The sequence below is a fragment of the Falco biarmicus genome, unplaced genomic scaffold (genome assembly GCF_023638135.1).
Source record: "Falco biarmicus isolate bFalBia1 unplaced genomic scaffold, bFalBia1.pri scaffold_30, whole genome shotgun sequence".
Lineage (NCBI taxonomy): Eukaryota > Metazoa > Chordata > Aves > Falconiformes > Falconidae > Falco > Falco biarmicus.
In genome coordinates, this window is record NW_026611861.1 from 1077403 (window position 1) to 1105067 (window position 27665).

The 27665-nt window shown below is 44.5% G+C and overlaps 2 protein-coding genes across 2 annotated transcripts; both read right to left on the reverse strand.

Annotated features, from left to right (window-relative positions):
- Nucleotides 1-1266: 1266 nt before the first annotated feature.
- On the reverse strand, nt 1267-22728 carry LOC130143464 (ankyrin repeat domain-containing protein 26-like). The gene is given in 14 exon segments (XM_056326149.1): nt 1267-2782; nt 2785-2865; nt 4368-4413; nt 11421-11652; nt 12411-12646; nt 13326-13607; nt 15759-15908; nt 17500-17634; nt 18056-18211; nt 19525-19746; nt 19748-19887; nt 19890-20478; nt 21631-21777; nt 22723-22728. Coding segments are annotated over 14 exon segments (2487 nt in total). The 3' UTR covers nt 1267-2717.
- Nucleotides 22729-24368: 1640 nt separating this feature from the next.
- On the reverse strand, nt 24369-26888 carry LOC130143481 (ankyrin repeat domain-containing protein 26-like). The gene is made up of 2 exons (XM_056326165.1): nt 26754-26888; nt 24369-24807 (listed from the first exon to the last, which is right to left on the reverse strand). Exons 1-2 carry the CDS (start codon nt 26878-26880, stop codon nt 24452-24454), a joined length of 483 nt encoding a protein of 160 aa, XP_056182140.1. The 5' UTR covers nt 26881-26888; the 3' UTR covers nt 24369-24451.
- Between the last annotated feature and the right edge of the window lie 777 nt (nt 26889-27665).

A 27665-nucleotide genomic window follows, 5' to 3' on the forward strand; every position in this document is an offset into this window, starting at 1 on the left:
CTCCTGACACATTTGCTCATGAGGAAAAAGCAACTGGCATAATAAGGTTTTCTGAAACAGAGTTGTTTATTCCATACAACTGACTGCAAAGATCTGCAACCTGCTTGCAGCTACTGACCCCAAAGGGTTTCTAATGTACCTGAGCAAAGAAATCAAGAAACACGCTTGCTTTCTCCTTTGGAAAGAGATCAGGAAGTTCCTGAACCTGAACTTGACTGTTGGGGCACAAGCCAGAGAAAGCCTTGCTAAAGCCAAGGTAAGCAGCACGCACTGCTCTTCCTCTGTCCACTCAGTTACTCACACATCGCTAGAAAGGTACCAGGTTAGTGCGGCATGATTTCACCCTGTGCAAACCCATGCTGGCTCCTCCCTACCAACTTCTTGTCCCCAATCTTTGGAAACGGCTTCCAGAGTACGTGCTCCGCCACCTTCCCAGGCAGCACGGTGAGGCTGCAGTTCCCAGCTCCTCGGGCTTGCCCTTCTTGAAGATGGGACAGACATTCCCTGTCTTCCAGGCCTCAGAGCCTCCCCTAAGTGCCATGCCCTCTCCTGCTTCATCAGGAGTGTCCCCACAGTGACACTGGGGATGGACTTTCGAGCGCAGGAATTGCCTGGCCTTCTCTGTACCCCCCTCACGCCTCATCATAACTGCCATCAATGCCGGTTCTGGCAGATGCCAACACCGAATTTCTGCTCTGCTGCTCCACCAGCCAAGAGCTCTCCCCTCTCACTAAGAGCTGGCAGCAGAGAGCGGTGAAGAAACTTGAGCACAGGCCACGTCTGAGTTTATCACAGTGACTGACAACACAACGTGAACGTCAACATGTTCTGTCCCTGCTTCCTCTGTGGAGAGACACTAGAAAGCAGCAAAAGCTGAACTTCTCTTTGACCACTCTGGTGCAGGCTGGAGAAGTTTCTTTACACCTTTTTCCTTTGCAGGGGATCAAAACCTGTGCGATTTCCCAGCGTTCCACGGCCACCAGAAGCTCACCTGCTACCTTCTGCCCAAACCACAAGGAGGACTGCTCTAAAATACAGGGAAAGTCTGGGAACTGATCACGAGTACCCCAACACCAGCCTGGGGTCTTAACACAGTTGTGGAAAAGGACATACACACATGCTGGCCTTTTGCCTGGCCTCCAGGACAGGCTGAAGGTGCAGCGGCGAACAGAGCTGAAAGGAGCAGAGCGCTCTGGAGAGCTGTACGGTTAGGGAAAGGGGTAGAAAGCGATGTCAAGAAGGGGAACGATAAAACAAAGACATATATTAGATGACAAAGTTTATTAAATTTCAAGCTGAAACAGAATACCTGGAATTAAATACAGTATATTAACTTCACAAATATGTATTCATATAAAGAGGAACAGCGTCACAGCAACATTCATTGCTTTCCTCACTGCCTGTTAACTCAGGTCCTTGAATTAGTGGGTAAAACCCCCAGATTTTTCCAGTCTTAATTGATCTCGGGACAACCATTCTTCCTTTCCCAGAACTGGGACTTTGTTCTGTCATCTTCTGATCACTGCTGACTTCTGTGCACAGGAAATGACAACGCAGATCTTCAGTAACAGGTAACTCCCTGAAATAAGTAAACCTGCTTCTTTTATTGACACAAATGTCCCAGAACACTGGCTACCATCTGGGCTACCGCCACCGTATCGTCAGCTGCTAGCAGCAACAAAAAGATTGGCTGCCCTATCATACAAGGTTTGGAAAGTACTGAGGAGACTGGAAGTTAATATTTTAACATTCATTTTTCCCGCACATGAAGTGTTTCAGGTACAGCGCAGCTGCCGATGTAGTAACTGGGAACGTCTACAGCTGCAGCGGCCTTTAACACAAACCCCAAGATGAATACCGTGAGGGGCCACGGGCACAAACGGAAACACGGAGGGCTGGGGCTGAACGTCAGGAAATGCCTCTTTCCGATCAGGGTGACTGGGCACTGGCACAGGCTGCCCATGGAGGCTCCATCCTGGGAGATACTCAAAAGCCAGCATGGTCCTGGGCAACCAGCTCTGGGCGGCCTTCCCTGAGCAGGGGAGCTAGAACGGATGACCTCCAGAGGTCCCTTCCAACCTCAGCCGTTCCGTGGTCCTGTGATCCAAAACAAACATACCAAACCCACCACATAGCTCTCTCTGCACTGCTACACACTCACAGTAATGTTAAACCTAAGGCGCATAAGGTGACAGCAACGTAAAGTGCCCCGTCCTCCAGCATGACCACTGGTAAAGATTTCACTTTATCGGCAGAAGCAGTCACGGCATCTGGACTGAAGCAGCAGGCTCAAATCACATCAAATGATGTCCTAAGCATTAAAGTAACACTGGAAACATTAAAAACACATAGGGTGAAAGGATTAAGCAGAACAAAGGGAATGCTTTTGTTAAAACACAGAACATCAGTGGAGAAAAAATAATGCTTCTACGTTAACAAGAAACATTTTGACAATTCTGTCACGCTCAAGAATCAAGGTGAGTCATTCTGCTAGTCCGACAAAAATAGGTGTGCTTCTCATGGCGAGTGCAAAATAAAACACCTACGCATCAATAAACCAACAGGCAAGTGCAATGTGCTTGACATCCATTTAATAGACTTAGAATTCACATTCGGACTGCAATAAACACATTTTCCCATCTGAACTGTGGGATGAGAAACTATAGACGCACTATGTAAACAAAATGATTTCCAGAGCTTTTTTCCCAGCATTTTGTTCAAATCAGGTAATTTTTGGTTAAAACATTGCGGTGCTCCTGTACTGCCCTGCAAAGGGGATCCTGTCAACGTGGATACTTTTTGAAGATCCGTCAGAAGATACCATGGGAGAAGCTGCAGCAGATCCAGCTTCAAGTTCAGCAGTGGCTAGGGAGAAGAGAAACAACATTCCGGTGTTGCTTTTACACTAGACAGGGCCAAATCAGTCACTATGAAAACATCATGGATAACTGGAGAGACTACAGTCCAGAAAGAGATTTAAAAACTTCCAAGGGGACATAACAATCAAAGGGCTAGGCACAAAGGAAGAAACAATCTTTTTCCACATTTGCCTACCAGCCAACAGTATTTCTAAAGCCAGTGACAGAAATTCTATAGGCTACACATTGAACATCTTCAGGGAATCCACAAATGACTCCTGCTTGCACCAGTGCTAAACTGAGCCCCCCTGCAGACCTCACGAACCTCCAGTATCTGTTTTCCTTGAATGTTCAAAGCAGTGATTTATTGGAACTCTGCTCCTAAAAACCAGCTTCTGCCTTCTCTGTGACAAACTTAAAAAGAATCCGCCGGTGAAAACGCAAACACCTTTGCAATGCAGTCAGGCCAGGACAAGTCTCCTAGCCTGGCACTTTCTTTGAGGGGCGTCTTTGTAACTCACCCTGGCAAAACCCTCTTTCCTCCACAAAAACACATACTCAACGAAAGCAAGCCCACCTTTCCTGTTCTTCTCCAGCCACATTTTTCCGACAAGGTCCTGAAACCAAACGCACTCTATGACACCTAGCAGATGCACAGTCAGGTTCAAAATGCACACGGATGAAATGCAACGGCTTTGTGTCCATTCGGACACACGGAACGAGCTGTGAAGCTACAGCTGAACACTCTCTGTATTACCAAAAGCATGCAGGAACAGAAGGAAATTCTCGCAGGGGCTACCTGCTTTGAAATAGCACCAGTCACTGCAAAGCAAAGCAGTGACTCTGGAGGAACGACTACCCTGAAACAGGTGGAATTCCTCTTTCGACACCTGGCCTCAAATTATAGAGCATGTTTCATGCTATGTGTTAAAAGCATTCAACTCATCTGATGTTTGCCTAAGTGCTACTAAATGATCTTTTCCCAAAGAAAGGGTATCTTTCATCACTGATTATATTTTTCTTGCTTATTCAAAAAAGACTGCAACATATAAGCTACAAATACAAGCAATGGACAAGAAACAGCAAAAATCCAGACCCAACAGCAGAGAATGGGCGCGGTATGATGTAGTGCGGAATGCAACCGACGCACATGGAAGAAGCAGCGATGGCTGAAGTCTATAAATGTCTTCTCTCAGGGCTTCTTTTACGTTTGATGTTTGTGCTCAAGGATTCACTCTAGAAAAACGTGACTTCAGCTTAAGCCAAGTGCACCCGTGTAGAGGAAGCGGGTTAGTTTTCTCTGCACTTGTCTTTTTCAGGCAACTGCATAACATTCTACACAATCTTTTGGTAAGCAGGAAATTTTCACATTCAAGTCTAAACTGGAAAGCTAGCAGAAAAACCTCCCTGTGCTTAGCACAGGAACTTGACAGCTTTCAAGCCATTACATTCAGGAGTTAGGAACACTCCTCTTTTTCCTTAAAAATGCCCCTAACAGTGACACATTACCTTGTTTAAGTTCTTTAGCGATTCTTTCATCTAGTTCCTGCCGTACCTAGAATTATACAGAAAATATAGTTAATATTTTAACAGTGACATTTTTCTAATATTAAACTTCTAAAACATTCTTAAAATCCACACATAATGAGAGAAAACCTAAAAATATAATTCCAAGTAGACACACCTTGGTTTGGGGTTTGATTTTTCTTGAAGAGAAACTTTTGGTCAGTCGGGCTGCAGCTGCCTCATTGCTCAGCAACGTTAACAAAACAATTTGTAACTCGCCAGCTGGATTATTACTGGGCATTTAACAAAATACACAGGAAGAAAGCAAGAAAGCCTAGCGCAGTTATAGCAGTGAAGGTACGGCTGAAGTTTATCATCAAACACACAAACAGGATGTCAGCTACATGCCGAGATATGTACAAATGCCACCCACAGGGACAAATCAGCCAGTTGAGGCTGGCTTCTGCAACTTCACAGAGAGAAGAGCTGCACCAGCAGCTGCTGCAGGATTGACATACACCATTTGTATAGAAAAAAGCGTGTGCCAATATTCTTCTTTTCTCCACCTTAAGATGGGAAATTGAAAGAGCTCCTACAGATGACGCCAAAACTTCTTTATTGTTATTGCAAATACCACGACACACATTTATAAAAATATAAAAGCACACACAATTTTTTCTTGCAAACTGTGTACTAAGAAAAACAACCGCAGCTACAGCTTCTACGCAGCGAGTGCTGTGGGGTTTATTATGTAGCTGGAATCAGCCTGGATCACTGCAAAGGAGCACTTACGCCTCTTCTCCCCTAGAAAGTGGGTATTGTTACCAATTAAGTTATTCTCACTTATGATTCTGCCTTCAGAAGCCTTCACAAGAAGGAATCACATCTCCTAATTTAAGAGTCACAGTCCAAGCGCTATACGCTGTTGTTTACGTTTGATGGTACTTGCTACTCCTACATTTTTTCCATCAAATTTGTGACACACAGAAGTGAATTTCCAAACACGTATCATACAGCTTCCAGGGCTACGACGGCCATGAAGATGCTGCAGAGCTTGGACCTTGTGAGCTATATGCAGAGGCTGAGAGCTGCAACTGTTTCTTTGCTGGAGAACAGGAAAGCTCAGGGGGACCTTATCTATGTGTATAAGTACCTGGTGGGGGGAGTACAGAAGATGGAGCCAGACTCTTCTCAGCGGTGCCAAGCAAAAGAACAAGAGGAATAGGCACAAATCCAGATAGAGGAAATTTTAACACAAGGATTTTTATAATTATTATTTTTAAAAAAATTGTAAGCATGGACAGCCACTGGAACAAGTTGCTCAGAAAAGGTTGTGGAGGGTCCATCCTTGGAGATGTACAACACCTGGCTGGACAGAACAGTGAGAAACCTGCTACGGCTGACCCTGCTTTGAGCAGGGGTGAGGTCGGACTAGATCATCTCTAGAGGCCCCTTTCCACCCTCACTCCTTCTGTGACTCTCTTGATTTTAGTACTGAATTCCTGGGGGAAGGAGCATTTATTTCATGAAATGAGCAGACCCACCTAGCAGCATAACAACAACAACAAGAACGGAAACACTGCACAGGGTACTCAACAGGACAGAGAGAGCAAGAGCCTCAGGAAGGAAACCACTCTGCTTACCCTCACAAGAGCAGCAGTAACAGGCAGTAACTGCAAGGGTCAGAGGAGCGGGGCTGTAAACCAGCGAAGCGGAGGGAAGGGCTCTCTCTCCAGGAACACAGGGAAAGCTGGGACCAAATTCACCGGATCCTGCAGGAGAAGCACCACTCTGTGATACTTCATTGAAATACTCTGTGCCAACAGAGCTGCATGAACAATGGAAAAGGACCCCCCAAATCTCTAATTGTTTTCAAGCAGGTACGAGCAGAAGCAAAATTCCGGGGAGAAAGGACCCCCTAACTCCTGAGACGAGACACAGGTAACAGAGAAAAGCAGGAAAACTAATGCCTAGACCAAAATACGGCCCAAACCCAGGACCAAGCCCAAGCAAAGTCGTAGTACTTAGTGGTGTTAGAAGAAACCACTTTCCCTGGTTTCCTGAGTCTTCACAATGACTAGAAGGTCCACAGGACCCTCCGCAACATGTACAAATCAATCAAGAGAAGAAAAAGGTCTTGTTTTCCTCTTACTCATTCCATCAACGTCTTTGTGATTCTCATCCATGTCTGAGGGAAGAGAAATAGGTGGAAATAAAGCCAACACACTGATTTCTGAAAAGGGGATGAATGAAGAGCCAGGCAAAATACACCTCCGAGGACCTTAACTTGCCTCCACTTTTCTCCTTCCCCCCAAACCCCTGGGAAAGGCATCACAGCTGAGTGTCCCAAACCTCCTGAGCAGGTACTTCTCACCTCACTGCACATCTCTTCAGGCGGTAACACACCAGGTGTTCATTTGCAGCAGGCACCTTCTCAACAGTTCTTTTTCAGAAAGTGGTGTTGACTTACTACTTATCCACACAGGCTGCTTTAGCACAGAGTAAGCTGGATCCTGTAAGACTCCGTGAAATGATGCTCCGAGTCTGGAGTACCAGTACTGTTCTGAAGTTGAGTTCCTAGACACAACTGCTGCGACCACCAAGAACTTTTTGTATATCAGAAGTGGCAAGGAGGGTAAACCAGCCTACTCCTAGAGCTCAAAGTTCCATTATAACAGATTAAATCCATAGACTACCACCTCACAGACGGTTAACTACCACCGAAGCCCTTGCGCTACCACCTCACAGACGGTTAACTACCACCGAAGCCCTTGCGCTACCACCTCACAGACGGTTAACTACCACCGAAGCCCTTGCGCTACCACCTCACAGACGGTTAACTACCACCGAAGCCCTTGCGCTACCACCTCACAGACGGTTAACTACCACCGAAGCCCTTGCGCTACCACCTCACAGACGGTTAACTACCACCGAAGCCCTTGCGCTACCACCTCACAGACGGTTAACTACCACCGAAGCCCTTGCGCTACACCTCACAGACGGTTAACTACCACCGAAGCCCTTGCGCTACCACCTCACAGACGGTTAACTACCACCGAAGCCCTTGCGCTACCACCTCACAGACGGTTAACTACCACCGAAGCCCTTGCGCTACACCTCACAGACCGTTAACTACCACCGAAGCCCTTGCGCTACACCTCACAGACGGTTAACTACCACCGAAGCCCTTGCGCTACACCTCACAGACGGTTAACTACCACCGAAGCCCTTGCACTACAAATACATAAAGCAGAGAAGTCCCCTGCAGCAGTCATTCTTTCACTTGGACAAACTAAAGTTCAAAATATGCGCAGTGTTAGGAAAATGTGAATACATCAGTAAGTTTTAATCAAAACCTAACAGCATAAACAGACAACATTTCCAGTATAAAATACCATCCCAACATTAAACAATGCTGGCTGCAAACCTTGCCATGTATCTGGCTGCAGAGAAGAGAGAGGGACAGATTTTTGATGAAGGAGCTGAAGAAGAAAGAAAAATGGCCTTATGTTCACAGGTCTTCAGTGAGAAACAAGAACGTGGCCTACATGTAAATGAAGCAAGTAAAAAAGCTAACAACAAAGACTGCTACAAGAGTGCAGAAAGCCAAATCAGAAATGGAACAGAAATTGAAAGATGAAGAGGAAGCAGACATTTCCCTTCCCACATTAAACTGGTTTCATTTACCCACTGATTCACCCTGGTTGCAGAGTTCACTGTTCTTGTCTGTCAAGACACGCACGTTCATTTTCACCTGCCTTTGGCACAGCTGTTAGGATTTAAGCTTGACATTTGTTAAACCTAACAGCAGGACTCCAGTCCCAAAACCTCCTTGCAGCACTTGCAGGAGACATTCCTTGCCTTAGTCTATGGACTAAGGGAGCAGGTCTGAAATGCTGAATTGCTAGTTGCTACAGTCACTGTCTAATGACATGCACAGAATTTGTCAAGTACTTGTAATTTATTCCACATTACTGAAGCTCTAATACAAATAAAAAACACCAAAAAAACCCGAAGACATTTGCATGGGATTGGGATTCTACTGGTTAATAAGCTTGTGCCAATATGAACTTTTTTCTATTTTTAAAGATCCTTTTGCACTTCAAGGTTATTCATTTCTGTAGCGTATATATTTGATAAAGGGGAAGGGGCTATACTGGAATGGAACACATTTCTTTATGCTCTTTTAAGAATAACACGCTCATTTTTTGCTGAACTTGTGATATTACCATCTTCAACATGTACGGCTCTATGTGTAATCACTGATAGTCATGCCTCATGTTTAGGAAAACGGTGCAATCTTTCAAGCCTTTAAACACCAAATTCCTTAGTTAAGTCTAAAGAAGAAACTGTGTCCACTTGCTAGTGGAGCACTCCTTCCTCTTGTCAGCATCATTTACCAGTGTTTTTTCCAACAGCTGCAGGACCAATGATCACCATCATTTTGAATAAGAGCAGTGTGAACTATTTTCACCTCTTTGCCCCTGAAGCTATTTCAAAGCTTGTGCACAAACGAAATTTACACAAACATCTTCCTCTTCAGAATGGCTGGCATGTTCCCTACTTCCAATAGCCTTTCTCACCTTGAGGAAGCTACTACAAGGAACACCAAATCTGCAGAGAGCTTTGACTAAAAAAAGTAGTGCAAAAGGACTGCCTGAGGCACACTGCAATTTCAGCTTCTTAACTCCCTGTCATTTAGAGCTTCAGTGGCAGAAACATTTGTCATCTCCAGCCAAGGCAGCACTGCGCATCCTGAATTTAAAGGCAAGGCAAATTCTGTAGAAGGGAACCAGGTTAGTGGGAAAACAAAGCTGAGGCATAACTGAAGTAAACAGTGAAGTGAAGAAAAGGCTTAGAGTCAGAGAAATTCTTCTGCTTTGAAACAGTCTGGTGAACAGACAGAATACCAGGCAGCACAACCAGCAAAGCATTTCAAAGTAGACTAACACTATAATCTCTGATTTCTTCCCTCATGCTCCAACTTGCCTCCTGAATGGCACGGGACTCCTGCGGAAATGACAGCACAGACTGTGCATCTGGTGATTTTGCATTTGGAAACTGATTGAGATTTGCCACCCATTATTGTATGCAGAGGAATACATGCAGTTTTTCCCTTTTGTTACTTCCTGACTTCAAAGTCTTATGTTGCAATTCAATCCTCTTTTCTCAGATGCATGTTATGCACATGACATACTGCACCCGACTGAGAACAATTAAGCCCGCAGTTCTAAGCGAAATACTCGCCTAGTCCTCTAGCAACTACTGCACCTCTGAGAACTCAGTTCCTTTCTTCTGAAGGACTCCAGAGAAGATCAGGTTTTAAGACTTCCCTGAATACACTGAACGTCAGGTGACTCGAGGCTACAAGCAGTGACACTACAATTAGTCTCAGTCGTTCCCTAACTGGTGATTACAGGAAGAAATACCATAAAAAGATGTGCAGCTGGATTTAGTAACAGGGAGGTTATTTTTTTTTTCCTGTTTCTTCTTCAAAAAAAGAATCCACAACTGTTAAACCCTTTTCTTTTAAACTAGGACAGCTTTTTTCCTAGAAGTGGGATGGTTTCCTCCTTTGCCTTTTTCTTCTTGTAACATCTCGCTCCCATCTCTCTCTCTTTTTTCCCTGCCCTCACTTGCTCCCTGTCCCTCTTGTTCCCTTGTCCTGGCTTTCTTCTTACTTCAGTTTTGCAGTGGATCCCTGAATTTCGCCTCCTTTCTGCTGCTTGCGTGCAGAATAATCCCTGCAGGTGGTACAGTACTAATTGCCTCCCACGTTCTTTAGGTAGTGTTATGTCCACCCCTCTGACACAAAAACCACATTCACAACGATACAGAAAAGTTCATCTCTTAACTGCCGCTGCTACGCACTACCTACACACTGCTTTGTCTATTTTTGTTTTGTTGTTTGGTTTGGTTTTTTCTTTTTCTTAAACCAGGTGCAGTATGTAGACACGTTATTTTAAATGGATTCTTTCCAATGTAGGTGGGACCACTGAACCAGGGTAAGGCTTAAAGGTGACCAAATGCTTCTCACATCCATTCAACAACAGAATGTGCGAGGGACAGACACTGACTGAACAGGCAAGCTTGCCCATGCCTCAGTCCTATGCTAGGTGGGAAACCGATTACAACTACTGACATCTGTTTCCAAGTCTCATGATATCACGTTTACCATTCTGTGAGGGATGTGCTATCATGCTGACTGCTAATTACAGGGCATATTTTGACCAGAGGTATTGCAGAGGTTGCAGCTTTTTACCAAATTAGAAAGCTCTGTAGACTTCCTGAGGAGCAGTTACATATAACACCACATAGCAGGACCCACAAAATCAAATGCCTCCGAGGCACAGCATTCGTCCCGCACTCAAGTGAGAAGTAACGTGCCCTGTTCATACCATCCTAGTTTTGAAGCATCCCTTTGTTGGTATTGTACTAAAACCAGTTCCGGTGAAGAAACTGCTAGCATGAACATCAGTGAAGGAGGAAAAGGTGTCTCAAACAAAGAAGTCTGATGGGATTTTGCACTCATCATAAAGATAGCTGTTTTAAAAAAGGTCATCCACAGAATGGCTTGGGTTGGAAGGGACCTTAAAGATCATCCAGTTCCAGCCCCCCTGCCATGGGCAGGGACACCTTCCACTAGACCGGGTTGCTCCAAGCCCCACCCAGCCTGGCCTTGAGCACTGCCAGGGATGGGGCATCCGCATTAAATTTTACTGAAGAGCTTATTTGGGAGCTTCCTATGCCACAGTATTCTTCATCACAGTTTCTCTTGCAAAAGAGAACTTGCAAACAAAACCTGTTACGCAGTTCATCATTTAGAACTCAGTATTTTTTGGTCTTTGAGCGCTTCTGGAAATTTTATAACCCTAATGACCAGAAGTCTTCATTTCTACCACCTAGTTGTATACTGGTTTGATGAGCAATTTGGTTTAGCATATTAGAGCATATGGTTTGGAACTAGAAATGGATTCTAACTTTAGACTGAAAAGCACAACCTTGCTTACAGATACTCTTCAACACTAGTTGAGAACAGTATTTAAAAACGCTTACCTTAGCCACATAGGCTTCAACTCTGTTTCTTGATGGTAACGTATTCACGGTCGGGGTTAGGAAGCTTCCTCCTAGATTTAGACTTCTATTCAGTGCCGGATTGTTGCTAATATGTCCCAGTTCAGTTGAATACAGAACTGGACCACTGACAGCGCTGCTTGCAATTAAAGGTTTGCTTCCATGGCACTCCTGAAGGAGCTTAGCGTTGGCTTCTGCTCATCTCTCATTAGCTCTGAAACATTCAGAAGCATACAAAGAATTATCTTTGGTAATAACACTTCCGCAAAGTTACCCTCCAGGTCTTTGACTATTATCTGACTTCTGAAAGTGGAAGGGATTAAGAGAGTTCAAAAAAAATGTCCATAATTTGATCTGAGGTTTTTTGAAGAGCCTATTTCTAGGTAGCCACACTACCTGCAGGAAGCAGCAAGAGTTAACCAATTCTTTGGACTTCTCAGCATTAAGGCCTCAAAGCAGTCTGTGCACACCGTGTGTTTACATAGCTCTTCCTGAAAGGTACATCACCGGCGTAAGAACTCTGGGCTTCCCTTCCTTTCCCAAAGCAAGCTGAAACCTATGACATGCGGCTAAAATGGAAGCCAAAAGATTTTTGTTGTTCTTCTTCATAGCACCAAATGCCGTTCTCTGAAGGGCCTATCCTTATTCAAGCAGTAAAGGACATGACATTCTCTTTTCTGCCGTACTTAGAATAAGAAGAGGAGATTAGAGACTGGCAAAAAGGCTGCCTGTTAAAACAAACTCAACTTCAAAAATATCCTATTAATGCCCATGATCGGTGGTGTTACTGCTGGAACACTGAAGAGAAACGAAGATAGTGCCAATGAACAGGGGGGAGCCTTAAGGTACTTTCATCACAAATATGCTCTCTTATGCATAATGCTGACCAGATGTAGAAAAGGTATTTAACGAAGAAAACTGCTTGAGGAAAAAGTAGTATCTTATTATCACGCCAAAAATGCATGGACTTACCCTTCCAGTTTATTTCCTAGGCACCTTCCATTTTTAACTTCCTCCAGATACAGGTCTTTGTACTTTTCCGCTTCTGCCTGTACAGATTCTTTTTGAAAAATACTGTCTCGTTGGGTATTTTTTATCCTGTCCAATTCACGTTCGAGGTCTCCAATTCTGTGTTCTAGCTGGCTTGTCAGCAAAGCATGACGACTGGCCCTGATTTGTTCTAATCTGTCCTGGGAGGCTGCCTGCATCTGAAGTAGATACACACTTTCAACCACCGCAAAGAAAAAGAGAACTCCCCTCGCCAGTCAATTGCACGTACCCAATTTCAAGGGCCCAGCTCTATTCAGCGAGGCAACTGTGCCTCCTCACTGCCATCAGCGACCAGGGCAGAACCCTGGAACTACCACACTAAATGATTCTTTTCATTCAGAAAGAACCCCCATCTTAGCACTATTCTTCATCAAAGCTACTGATGGAAGAACACAACCTCTGTAGGACAGGGCATAGCATTCCTCAAAGAAATTATGGAGATGCCGCACCCCCAGCCCCCACCCTGCAGCTTTGGTGACTTCTTTTCTGAGCGTTGCCCCTTGTGCAATGACTAAGGAAGATGTGTATGCCTGGCTGTGACAACTCTAAGTTGCAATACCCATTCAAGGATAAACAATGAGAACAAGACCAGTGGACAGTGACACCCCTCCAAGAACTGCAAAATGAAATTCTACCTTGGCAAGTTTTTGATTCAGGGCCTGCAGGCACACTGCACGCACATGAAAGCGTCTTGCCCAACCATATTCCCTTCTCCCACTGCCCTTCAGGAAAAACAGAAGTACAGCGTAACACATGGAATCAGGCACCACCCCCCGCCCCTATAAATGACAACCAAAACAGAAGTCTATAACAGACACACATAAGAAATGAACTTACCTGCAAAATCAGATTGACTTCTTGCCGTTTTTGTCTTATTTCTTGTTCAGCTCACTCTTCCACCTCTCTTTTGGATTGTTCTATTTGGCTGCGATCCACCATGTTAGTCTCCATATGGTGTTTGAGATTAGCCACCTCTTCTTTCAGCTGGCTTTTGCTCTTCTCCAGTTTTTCATGGTTCCCACGCATGGTGGACAACTCCTCTCGCAAATCATGATTTTGTGCTTCTAGCTGCATGCCTTTTTTAGGCTCTATCTCCAGCTGCTGGGAAAGTTCATCAACCTGTAGACAGGAAAGGGGAAAAAAACAGGGAACTCAGAGGGATCTAAAATTAGTCAAATCTGTGAAAATTGGTAAAGGAGTTGGCCATCAAGACTATTTATCACAAAAGTGAAACCAGGCTCTTCTTTTAAAACAAGAACAGCTTTCACATAATTTCTGACAGCATTCCTCAGGTTCCCATCCTTCCTCAGTTCTGCAGTGGGTCACGGACCGAGAGGTACCAAACCAGCGGCATGACACCCGCAGGGCTAGGCTGAAAAGCACTAGGGCTATTCTTCTGCGAGATGTTCATACGATCATAGGAAATCAAACACACCCATACCCAGTTACATCACAGCCACATTCTGGTTTCATCAGAAAAAGAACCATGTGTCACGCTTCAGAGGAACTGTCACATGCTGTCACACGGTCAAAGCTTTGTCACAGAACTGACAAGGCAAGAAACGGGTACCCTTCTCTTCCATTACGCTAAAAGATCTGGAAGTAGCAGTTCAGAACACCGCTTTTGCAGCAGTGGTGGCAGAAGACAGTCTCTTTAGGTCAAAGCTGCAGTTTGTTTTCAAAAGATTTCCAGGAAATATCAGACTTCCCATAGGTCCCAATGGTCAACTACAGCTCTATCCCCTTCTTTCCCCCTCCAGAAGCATCCATCGTCTATACCTATTAACCATAAAACATGATATCCCATCATCTTTTATTTTTAAAAAAGTGGGGGAAACCAGCAGAGTCAACACTTGAAAGTCTCTAAAATACGTAGAAACTTTACACTTATTTAAAATTGCCCAAACGTAATTCCATTCCCTGTCATTCAAAATAACTCTTCCAACAGGAACACAAATATGCTGCTAACCTGTGAACTAAAAATGAGCCACTGTCAAGGCAGTTGACTCGTTCTACAATAATATCTTCTAAAAAGGAGCATAACTTTGAAACACAGCTATCTCAGTAATGAGCGGAGAAGCAGCTAAAAGGTCACATGCTACCGAACGGCCAGAGCAATGCAGGAGCGGGCTGGAAACTAGGACCATGCGCGGCAATCGGTTAGCTGAGGGGAATGTGCTCGAGCTTGTCTAGACAACAATTAACATGATGAGGCATGTTTGCAGAGCACAGGGGAGTGGGAGACGGATGGCGCCAAGGAAAGGTAACACCTTGCTGTTAATTGCTGGTAGTTAACCACCAATCAGGGATTGCCTAGTATGCAAGGCTTAGCTTCAAGAACCAATTAGTTTGAAACGCGCAGCTTCTGAAAGTGTATAAAAACGTGTGCTTCTGTACAATAAATTGACATTTGCTTGCATCAAGCTGCGTCCCGTCTCTTCATTCGCCGCAGAGCAACCTCAAAACCATTTGTGGGTCTCTAAGACCAGGAAAGACGGACTGAGTCAGCTACTAGTAAGCAACAAGTTACAGGGTTTCTTCCGCACCACCTCACACTGCATTGTGCCCTGGGAAGCAAAGACACCATTCCGAAAAGCAAACCCCCACCTGCCTCCTGCTCAACTCGTGCCCGAGACAGGCTTCAGGGGGTGACCTTGGGCAAGGCCAACTGCACAGAGCTGTTCCGAGTGATGGTGGCGTTACTCCCCTCTCTTCCGAGAGGGAATGCATCCGTCGGAGCCCGACGATGCTGCCACGGCCTCAAGCTGCAGCCAGGCCTGTGCTGGGCCTTCACTGCTCTCAGCCCTGACCCTCACCCATGGACGTGACGGCCCAGTAGGACTGCAGACCTGCCCATCCCTATGGACCGGCCTGGTGATCTGCACTCTTGGCGCACTCTGCTTACTGTCCCCAGAACTCTTCTGCTCTTCTTGGTGAGGGCCTGTGGGGCTGATCCCTGGCCTGTGTGGTCACAGACCCTGCCAGCCTTGCTGTGGCTCTTGCTTTGCCCTTCCTCTGCAGGACAGCCTACCCCTGATGTGCCCTCGCAGATACTGCTGTGTACGTAACACTTCCGTCTTTACCCCTAAGAGCTACATCAGTATTACAGTCGCCTACTACTGTGACCATAGAAGGAACATCAAAAAACAGCCAAATAATTTCAGAAATACAGCCAAGAAAAAAAGTCAACAATATGAAAAGAAGTATAAAGAAAGAACAAAGGTTTCACAAGAAAAAACACCACAATAACCCAAACAAAGCAAAGCTCACCTTTGTTCTTAATCTGCCAATTTCATTGACCACTTCAGAATACCTGTTCTTCACTTCTCCCTGCAAATTAAGCTGGGACAGTCCCCCTCTCTCCTCATACACCCTTAGTTCCTTCGTAGCTCTGCTCAGCAGCCTCTTCAACCTGCACAGCAAACTAGTCATGAAAACAATGAAGCAAAGGAACAAAACTGGACTTTTTCACATACTCTCATGTAAACAGCACAGACACAGCTTGCTTCATCTTTAACGTGCTTGACACACCAGGAATTACCAGGAAAAACCAGTATTCCTGTGCCACATACACTTGGAGAGTCCAGATTTCACCTGAAAAGAGGAATGAAAGACTCCCTTTTTCCCAGGAGAACTGCAGGGCTACCTGCACCTGCAGTTGTTTTGGCAGCTAGTGAAAACTAGGGGCTGGTGTACAGAAGTACCTTGAGAACTAACACGAGGCCGGCATCTGCTCACAGTTAGGTACACCTATTTTTACACTAAAGTTTAATAAAACATGACTTCTACGCAGGGATACCTCTTCACCATGCTAAAAAGCCGTCCCTCTTACAGTCTTTCTGCAGATCGAGGTTTCTTTTCATTTCTTGGGCCAGACGTAGTTCAGCTGGGCGTTTCAACTCTACCAGCTTCTTCACTTCCTTTCTTTCACTCTCACATCTTTCTTTTCTCTTTTGAAAGTGTATCACACAAACAGAGCACAGGAAAAATACCTACGTACAGTCTGTGCATCTAGCGCTCTCCACAGAGAAGCTGCCGGACGTCTCTATCCGTTAGCCACGTTCCACAGAATGCCACGGGACGGAATTCCTGAGGATATTCCATCCCTTCAGGTTTCACATCAAACAGACCAATACGTAACTACAGAAACAGATGCCCTCGCTGAAGCAAAGGCCATCCTCTTCTAGACATAACAGGTGGAAAAGATGCTGGAGAACACTTTTGGCAGTGCCTCTGCTCATAGTAGGGATTACGTAGGTATGCACTTCATGGGAGAACATGGATCCATCCAAAGCTTTCATGGGATCTTCCAGCAACCAGCAGGCAGGGGCTTGTGGAGGAATCTGATCTTTTGGAGTTCTTCAACATTTTATTCCCCTCGGCCATTACCTCCACCTCTTCTGTGTGGCCATTTACTTAGCCACATGCTGGTTTTCCTCCTCTTGGTGTTTTCTCAGCCACACCAGAGGAGAGCTGGCAGCTGTTTTGACTTTGTACTTCCATTTTCCCTCTACAGAAAAGGAGAAAAGGGGAAGGCTGTCCCTTGGCAACTGGCAGGCGCTGCTTGTTTCCCAAGCACTCGTTCATTTACCCAGCATTCCTTCAGTATGTTTTTCGGCAAGGCTTTTAAGCTCCCGCTACGCTGAAAACATACAGCAGCTCCTCCACACACGCACTGGAAACATCAAGCATTTTAAACCTGCCCAGAAACCAAGGGGTCAGAAGATGACCACACAAAATCCAAGGAAGAACTGGGAACTGTGGCCTTGCTCGATGTGCTCAACTGATAGCAAACCACACTGGGAACTCTTCCCAACAGAGCCACTCCAGAACTTACACAAGGATACCCATCTAGCTTTTATTTGCTTCCTCCATGACCCCCAAACGATAAGGTACTCGCAGCCTGAATGGCAGGGATAACAGAAAACAATGATTTGTAAGAACCTGACCAGAAGGTGCATGTGGTTCTCCTGGGTATTGGCTCGGTGCCTGGAGAATTTTCTGGGCTCACCTGTTGCAACAGTTCAGCCTTCTCCTCGTCCAGCTGAGCAACGCGCTCTTCAAGGTGGGATCTTGACTTCAAGTGCTCCTCCCACGTGCTGTGCAAGTCCTTGGATGTCAGAGCCAGCATGTTCTGCTTCTGCGTCTGTGAAAGCAACAGTGGCAGAAGAAAAAGTAAGGTGGCCGGAAAAGACAAGAGCGCAGGAGAATGCAGTAACTTACACAGAAACAGGCCTAAGCTCTCCTCCACCCATCCAAGACCTATGGCCAAGGTTGGTGTGGAGTGTAAAACACACCTTAGGAACCATAACCAAGAACAGCAGCTGGAGCTGGTGGGAAGAAGGAATACTCTAGAAGCGACAGGATGAGGTTACAACTTTGGGGGATAAGATGACATGCACACACACACAGAATCACCCTACAGCTTTCCTGCAAAGCTCCTCTGGTTCCCTCTATACTTCAGTTTTCGTAAGAACACTGCAAAAGGTGCTGCAAAAGGACAACATTCGCTCCTGCTTTCAACAGCTACGCTCAGATTTATTCATATAGTTACAGACATTAACTACCTTAGTTTTCACCTTTTTTTCCAACTCCTTTTGCAAGCGCAGCTTGTCTCTCTCCAGGTCACTGTGGTAGCGTGTAGTAACTTCAAGTGAAGCTTCTGGCATAGATTGCTTTTTAAGTGCAGCAGCAAGCTCCTGCTGCAGTTGTCCAAACATGCCCTAACGAAACAGTTAAATTAGCATGAAGAAAGTTCTAAGAACATGAAGTACGCCTTTAACTTATTTTGTTATACGGTTAGACCTGTCTAGATTGAACCCAAAAGTATGAAATTTTGCCTGCCACCAGCAGGCATCTGCACAGATGATGACCTCTCGTCATCTTTCTCAGCTGAGCACCTTTGACTATCAGCAGCTGTTCATGAGGATTCCTGTTTCCTAACACATAAAAAAGGCTCAGGTATTGTTCTTCCTTGAACAATACACAGGAACACACTGCAATCGGGTATTTTTTGCCTAACAAAACCCAAAGAAATCTGTTGTGATCTAAGAGCCGCAGTTTGACTGCAAATATTACTCCGGTGACTGAAGGCAGGACTTTGTGTTAGATTGTTCTTTCTTCTGTTTCTTCACTATACAAATACAATTAAATGAATACAAATATCTGAAAGCTCCTTTGAGATACACTTTAAGGGTATGTTGAATCACATCCTCTTGTAGTCTTCTTACTCAGCTCGTTTTAGAAATACTGATAGATTAGGTTTACAAAAATCTGGATAGCTCATTATATATATATAGCTATATACATATAACACACACACACTCTCTCACATGATCTTCAAAAGGAACCCATTATTTTGGTAGTAAGAATACAAAGCAAGTCACAGTTTACAATGATTGACAGTACTGCTGGAGTGTGGCTACACATCATAAAAGAGAAAGCTTAAGGTCACCGTCTGACATGAACTTTGAGGAACAGGCAGGCCCCTCAGAACCCTCAAAACACATACAGAAATCAACAGCTGGACATTACTAATACTCTTCAATCTTGATAGCAGCTTACAGAGAACCTCTTTTTTCCCCTCTGTAGAAGCTTCATATAAATCTATCCCCAACCACTTCACTTCTCTGTATCTTCATTTCTCAGCCCTCGTGTATTGGATGGTTCCTCCTTTTATACCACTCTCATTCAGGTCATCTGTGCAATACTTACATCAAAACCATCAAATACTTTAGACTATTCTATAGGGCATAACATGGACTAAGGAAAATAGATGGAAAAAAGTTCTAGAGAAGAATCACCTTTCTTGATCAAAGCTTAGACTTGGATACCTTTTTTCTGTTCTCTGCTTAGATCTGAGGACTAATATCCCCGTTGCCAAAACTTTCCGCAATTCCGAGGGAAACATAACAAACCAGGACAAATGAGTATTCTTTGGTCCCATGCATGTAACTTACACCGGATACATTGGAGGAACAAACTAATTTCAAGAACGGACAAACTTTAAATTGTTCTTTCTACGCATATACTTTACCTGTCTTTCTACTACGTCAGTCTCGTATTTAAAGACTTGTTCCCTTAAATCAGTACGCTTGGCATTTAAATCCTTGTTTCGCTCTTCTATTAGATAAACTTGCTTTTCTGTATCAGCTCTAAGTTTGTTGAAAATGTCATTAAAACGCTCCTGCCCATAATCCGCTATTTTTTCTTTCATGATCCTCTTGTTCTGCATCTCTTCCCATTGCTGATGGAGTAAGAAGGTTTTCACTCTGGAGCTGGGCCAATCGCTCCTGCAGGGACTCCTGTTTTATTACAAGTTTGCTTACTGGATCTTTCTCAAGTTGTCGAGCATGATCGCATTCCTTTGCCCGACACTGGCCTTGACTTAATTCTTTTTTGTCATTTCTAAAAGCAAAGCTTTTTCTCCGAGCATTTGCTTCAACTGGTGAAGCTCATTTTCTAGCCTATTAGCTTTGCTTTTAGCTTTACACAGCTGCAGAGACAAGCTCTTGTTGGTTTCTTGCACGTCAGAGAGGTCACGATGGAGCTCGACTTGCAAGCAAAGGCATTCATCACGTTCTCTGGGAAATCTTCGTTCAGCATTGCTTTCTGATGACAAATGAAGTTCAAGTTCTTGAACTGCAGCGTTCAGGGAGGAACGCAATGATTCAATTTCTGTCTCTAGTCTGTCTTTGCTTTTGTTTGTCTGCTCAAGTTTGGAAGTCAGCACTGCAGATTCTCTCTTTACTAAGTCCAGCTCCGCGTTGAACTGAAAAAACATTTGTCTTAATGCTTCCTTGTGCAGTTTAAGTTCCTTTTTGAGAGCTTCATTTTTTTCTTTCAAGGTCTCATTTTCCTTGAAATATTTTCCTTGTTCCTCCTGGTGCCTAAGTCTTACTTGAGTGAGTTCTAGCCTTAGCATAGCAATCTCATCTTGTAGTAACTGATTCTTGTACAACAGATCCTGTTCTCTATCAGTGCTGGATTCCTGAATGACAGGGAAAATGAATAAAGAGCCAATTGGGAAATGAATCTACAAAAAACCTGCAGCAATAAACTGCATTTTAACATTTCTAGTACCGAAGCATGACTTCAAAGATGAAGTTTCAGGCAATAAGCTACTCTGTGAACCCATGCACATGTACAACGTACGTACCCAACGGAAGTGCAACATAGCCTTAAAACCTAAATGAACATCCCAAATATACAGTTACGGTTTTTTCCCCCCTTAAACCAGCAACCAAAGCTTTTAAAATGACAGCGCTTTCTTGTATGTGCATGCCTTTATAATACTGCCTTTAAGGTTGAATTAGTTGTGCTACAGATCTGGTAAAAACAAGGCCAGAAAGGGTATTTTCCTTCTCAAATGTCTTCTGAACACTTATCCTTTTGTATTACTGAAAGTTAGCTATAAGACTCAATCACCCCCGGAATGCAATAGTCCTGTATATTTCCTCTTTATTGTATGTATAACTTTTTCCCACTTAAACACATTCACCCTACATTTATTGGGCAGCACAGCCAAGAACAAAAAGGCTTCAAGGCACTGCACATTCTTTAGGAAATTCAGTAAACTCTTTTCAAGATCTTTTTTAATACAGTGTTTATGATTGCTTTTTCTCCTCCAGTTACTCTAACTCTTACAGAGAGTTGAATTCATTGCTGAGAGTCGATCATAAAATTTTAGTTATGTGGAGGTGGCAAAGAAAGGCATACTTGAAGTAAGTTCAATAAGGGAATAACTAATTAAAAAATAAAAGCAATGGAAACACAAACACTGTCAAACAACTTTCTTCCTGGTCAACCTTGCCATAGGTAGCTAGGTGTTTCACTGCTAGAAAGCCTAAAAAGCGATGACAAAATGTCTATGAAATGGAAAATAACAGATAGGTTAAGAAATGGGGTAAATAGTGTCTTCTATTAGCTTCCGACTTGCACAAGTAATTCAGGTACATACAGGAGTGATGCTGCTTTCCAGAACTTTTAGACATAAGAGAAAACAAGAAAGGTATTTACCCAGATAAGTTACACTGGTAAACAGTAAATAAACATCAAGAAACAGAAAAAGTTATGTAAGATTTATTATGACTTTAAAACAAACATGGTGAAATGTAATTTATTAGAAAAAAAATCTGCTTACCTCTGAATTTTTTCCTATAGATCTTCTTGTCTCTTCTTCTAGTTCCTTTTGTCTCCCAAGGTGGTTGTTCAAAATTCCTTCTTGAAGGGCTCTGGCCCTCTTTTCCTGAGAGTGCTGTCTCTGTGTTTCATCACGTTCCTCTTCAACCTGCAGTAATACAATAAAACTGCTTGCATCTTAAGAAAAAACAGAGCTAGCAATACATCTTCCCATTCTCCCTTGCATACTTGAAAACATTTTTGATTCCCCACCGTTATGATAATCCACCTATAAATAAATAAATTTAAATTTTCTTATGAAAATTTAAGAAGGCGAAATACAGGATGTTTTGTAGTAATTCAAAAAAAGGTCAGGCTTTGCCTGAAATACAAATGAAACCTAAATTTTGAAAAAGGAAAAAGGGAATAATAAACTGCAAAGCAAAAAAAAAAAACAACAACCACCCAATTGTGAACCAACTGTACTCTACTGTTCTCAAAATTTGACAACTGTTATCCAACGCCTCTTCCGTGAACAAAGCGCCTCCTTCTCTAGGCATACTGGAATACAATTGAAAAGAAGCAGAAAATAAGACAAAGAGTTTAATTCATTATTTAATAGACCTGTTTCAAGAGCTTTCTCAGTGCTCTTAACTCCATTTCTAAATTCCTAGACTGTAACTCAAGTTTCTGTTTCTCCTCCATCTCTTTACAACATTGATCTTCTTTCCTTCGGAGGTCTTCTCTCCTTTTCTCACACAGCACTTCTACTCTGAGCCTCTTTTCTTCTTCTTGTTTCAAAGAAGATCTGGGATTTAACGGAGCATTTGAGAAACAAAAGCACTGATATAAAAGTAGATATTCCACATGATGAACTTGCAGAGACAACTCAAACCATAAAAAATGTTAAACGTTTTCAGAGTTCATATTTTTACTGTACTTTTCAACTTTTTAAAGAATTCTAACTTCATGCCATTGTGCATGGTATCAGTTGTACAAGATACAGAAAAAAAACTTTGAGTGATTTATCAGTTATTTGTAAGTTTGTATAGGGAAACACACACCAGTGTGCACACTTCTATAATAAAATTTAAAAAATCCATCTTCATATTACAGCCATTTTGCTGAAAAAGGAGTTTGTTGTCTCATCAGATCAAAGCATCGTAAACTTTTACTATGGTTAGTATACATTTTCTTAGTATACTGAGCATTGCCTACACATTACGGATTCAGTGACCAGAAGCAATACTGGTGAATCAGCACGCCACTTACCTATGGCAGACCCAACAATTTTTCAGCAAGCCTTCTGTAAGTCTAAAACAACTGCTGACCACAGGCAGAACAAGCAGCTTCTGTTTACTCCAGAAGGATGTCAGTGTTCAAAACCAGATTCAGAAATGCATGGGGTTTAAGCTGAATACGATTAAAAACAGTTTTAAACCCCAGTCGGATCTACCTCTGGGAGAAACTACAGCAATTTCATTTTGAAGCTGACTTACAAGGAAAGCCTTATGGAAGGTCAGCTTCTTTACCAACTGAAACAATCAGCAATAAGCACTGACATGGTAAAAAACGGTCCATGGTGTGCCCACGGTACCCAAACAAGCAAGCAGCTTTCTGTTTGATCATTATTTTGACTATTTTTTCCCATATACTCGCAACAGTGAACAAAAAAAAAAATTTAAAAAATCAAGTGTCAGCGTAAGGGAAGAACTGCCAATTGAAAGCCTGCTTTAGAAATTCTGCAAAACAAGAATCAACCACCACTAAAATTACTTGAAAGACTGACAAACGTTTGTATTTGAATGGCGTATATTGCAAGGAAAAAGCTTTACATATAACTTCTAGTGTAATTTCATAAAAAGTGTAACTTTCGAAAGTACAAATTAACGCTGCTTGGAGAATTCACTTAGAATGAAAATACTACTTCTTTATACTTGACAGATGCTTGAGGATTTTGAACACCTGCTGAAGTCAAACCCAGGCCAAGCTGGGACAGGCCTCGTCTTCCTCGTACTCCCCTCCCCCGCGCTGGGAGGCCCAACTCCCCCAGGCCCAGCTCCCGCAGCCTCCCCTCACAGGGCTGGTGCTCCTGCCCCCGCGCCAGCCCGGCATCTCCCTGCCGACCTCACACGGGCTGGGCAAGATCTCCTGGGCTGGGCGGCCAAAAACCGGACCCCGGGCTCGAGACACAGCTCAGCAAGCCCTGAGGAGGGGTGGGCACTCACTGCCCCCAGTGCCCTGGCACTGCTGCCCCCCAGACAGCCCAGGCCGCTGCGGGCCGCCCCAGCTGCCAGCTCACGGTGGCTCCTGCTGAGCTCGCTCTCTGCCTGGGCCGCCTGGCCCTGCTGGGCCAGCTCCCCAGCCACGCCATCCCACCGGGGATCACCACGAGGAGATCTCCCCTCCCAGGCCAGGGCTCTGCAGTTGTCCTTGCTCAACTGCCTACGGTGCCTGCTGGCCACCCCTGTCTGACGTGATGTCAACAGCGATGAGAAACCTCACACCTCCGGGTCTAGCTCAGGAGTGTGGGGAAAGGGGCGATCCCAAACTTGACCTTTCCAACAAACAAACAGGTAAGCAAACAAATGCTCTAAGCTCTGGTTTGACTTGCACTGGGTGGAGTTACCAGAAATCCTAGTATTATAGGGCAACTGAAGCTGCGAGGACAAAACGAAAAAAAAACCCACACCCAACCATCTCTCAGATCTCTCTTATAAATCTGATTTCCCCGTACACACTCTCTTGCTCTTTTCTTGCTAGAAAACAAAGTTAGAACAACATCCAGAAGACTGTACATGGAGCTGGTATCCGGACGTTTTTCCCCTCTCACATTATGTACTTCATAGCATAACTGGCCCACGGGATTCAAAAAACCCAAACCCAAAAGACTGGAAACTTCTCATCCTGTTGCCTGCACCATCAGTGTCTTTCGGAACAAAACCACTGACAAGATAATACATTATCAGACCACAATTTACATACTTAAGGCTTTGGATACCCCTTTTCCATTCCGCTTCTTGGTGAGCCAACACGGATTTCAAATCTTGAGTCTTCTCCGCTCTGAACTGTGACTCCTCCCTTTCATCTTCCAATTTCCTTACTTCTCTTGAGAGCGCTTTATACTGATTTTTCTGACGTTCTATTCTCTGTTCATATTCAAGAAGTATGTTTTGCATTTTCAACAAAGTAGCAGAACCTGTTTTGAGACAGAAAAGACACAAAGCTGCACAAATACTGCCCAATGTATAAGCTGTTCAGTGCTTTGCTGTATTAGGTGCAGGTGGCAGGTTAGTGGGAAGGTCCCTGTGAGAAGAAGCCAGGGGTCGCCCTGTGCTGGACATGGACGGTTTCAATGGACCCACCGCAGGGCACAGCTGAGCCTCTCAGCCGTGCTGGCAGCTCCTCGGGAAAAACAAACGTAGGAAAGGGCGAAACCACCACACGGGCAGAGAAGGGGAAAAGCATGTGAAAACCAGCCCCGCAAACGAACACCCAGGTCAGCGAAGGAGGAGGGAGAGGTGCTGCTCCAGGTGCCAGAGCAGAGATTCCCCTGCAGCCCCGGAGAGAACCATGCTGGAGCAGATACCCACAGCGCAGTGCTGCGGAGGACCCCGTGCCAGAGCAGGCGGATCCTTCCCGAAGGACCTGCGACCCATGGAGGGCCCAGGCTGGAGGAGATTTTCCCCAAAGGACTGCAGCCTGGGGGAGGACTCACACTGGAGCAGGGAAAAGGGACGAGGAAGGAGCAGCAGAGAAACTGCTACGTCCCGACTGCCGACCGCAGCCTCCCCGCGCTGCCTGGGGAGGTGGCAGGGAAGGAGCGCAGCAGAGCTTGAGCAGGGGGGGTGCCGACGTGTCCTTCTCAGGTTTGGGGTCTTTGTTTCTCACTATCCAAATGTATTTTAATCGGTGGAGTCTGTTTTGCCAGTGACAGTCACTGGGAAGTGACAGCCCTGCCTTCACACTGACCCACCAGCTTTTTCGCCCCGTTTTGTCAAGGAGGGGCAGTGGCAGCACTGGGGGGGGAGTTTGGCCTTCGGCCAAGGTTAACACTTGCCTAATGAAATTTTAGCATAGTTTAAGAGACCTAGTAAGTGATGCTTATGTTTATATAATGCCTTGTGCACATATGCAAGCATCTTATGACAGTTGAAATTTGTTATATATATGTACTTATTATTTTTAAGCAAAGCCATTATTTTGCTGTACTCTTTGTCATTAGCTGTTGAGGGGGGTGCTGGTTGTGGCTGGGATAGTGTTAATTTTCTTCGCAGTCGCTGGTACGGGGCCATGTTTTACAGTTGTGCCGCAAACAGGGTTGGTAGCACGGGGATGTGTTCCTTATGGCCCAGCAGCGCCCACACAGAGCCAAGGCCTTTTCTGCTCCTCACCCCACCCCACCAGCGAGCAGGCTGGGGGTACGCAAGGAGCCGGGCCGGGACACGGCTGGGACAGCTGACCCCAGCTGACCCAAGGGATGTGCCATGCCACGCGGCATCATGCTCAGCATATAAAGCTGGGGGAGGACGAAGGAAGGGAGGGACATCCAGAGTGATGGCACTTTGTCTTCCCAAGTATTTGTTATGCGTGACGGAGCCCTGCTGTCCTGGAGATGGCTGAACACCCGCCTGCCCATGGGACGTGCTGGATGAATTCCTTGCTTTGCTTTGCTTGCGTGCGTGGCTTTTGCTATTAAACTGTTTTCATGCCGACCCATGAGTTTTCTCACTTTTCCCTTTCCGATGCTCTCCCCCACCCCACTGGGGTGGAACAAGTGAGTGGCTGTGTGGTGCTTAGGTGTTTAGGTGTGGCTGGGCTTAAACCACATCAAGGGGATATAAAGAAGAAAAAGCTCTTGCTGACTTTTGATGACCGCATTAGAAGGAGCTGAACTGTACTTTGCAAGAAACTGCTTCTCCAGCTCTGACTAGACAGAGAACCAATGATAACGTAAGGCACATCGGCTGGTAATGCAGGCAACATCTCAGGTTAGGTGACAGTTTCACAGCTTTTGAGGGGGATCTCTAGTCACAAAGAGATACTATATCAAAATATGAAATTAAAATACTTAGGAGTGCCTACAAAGAAATCATGTTTTAAGGGGAACTTGTAACAGCTGAAGACAGAGACTTGAAAACATACCCGTATGAACCACGCTAAGCTCTTCCAACAGCAGCATAGTCTCCTTGTAGGCTGAAGCTTCTAACCGGACATCCTCTGAAGTTGGGTCAGATGAGTGAGTTAAACCAGGGCCATCAGTTACTTCCATTGGTATGCTGACCTACAAAAAATACAGTACTTTCTGTAATTCCACTGTCTAGTATTACAGACCATTACAAATGCAGGAATGATTCATTCTCTCCTTCACAGCCCACAGATTTGTCTCAAATACAATAAAGCTGCGTACCAGCAGCAATTTGTACATCTGGTTGATCACTACATAAACACTGCTCCCATCGAAGTGATTAAAAGCTGATAGAGACTGTTTACCAAGAAACTAGTTTTACAGTACCTCGTTCCTTTCACTCCTGGTTGTTGCTGCAGGTCTAGAAAACAGAAATATATTTCAGTACTGAAATGCTTACTTTGCATTATGAATAATACCTACCGTAGCTTTGAAAACTTAACTGCAGAACTGAATTAAACTAAAATCTGGTATAGTAACTTTGCTAGATATAGTTCAAGACTGAAACAATTATTGTGTGCTATTAATGTCTACTGGAAGGCTAATTTTTCTGCAAGATATTAAGCAAACAGTTGAAATAACTGTTCCCTAAACTTCACGCAAAGTGACAGAAATCTTACAGCTACAGACATGGAGCTCTACGGTTACGTGCATTCCCTGTTTAATACCAGGGGTTCAGCTCCCTTCAGTACTGAGAATCCTTCTCCTACAGGTCAAAGAACTGTAATTTTGGATTCTCTGGTGTCCTGGGTCTGGCTGGGATGCAGTTTATTTTCTTCACAGCAGCCCACACAGGGCTGTGCGTTAGATTTCTGACCAAAACAGTGTTGCTAACACACCAGATTTTTAGCTAGGGCTGAACAGTGTCA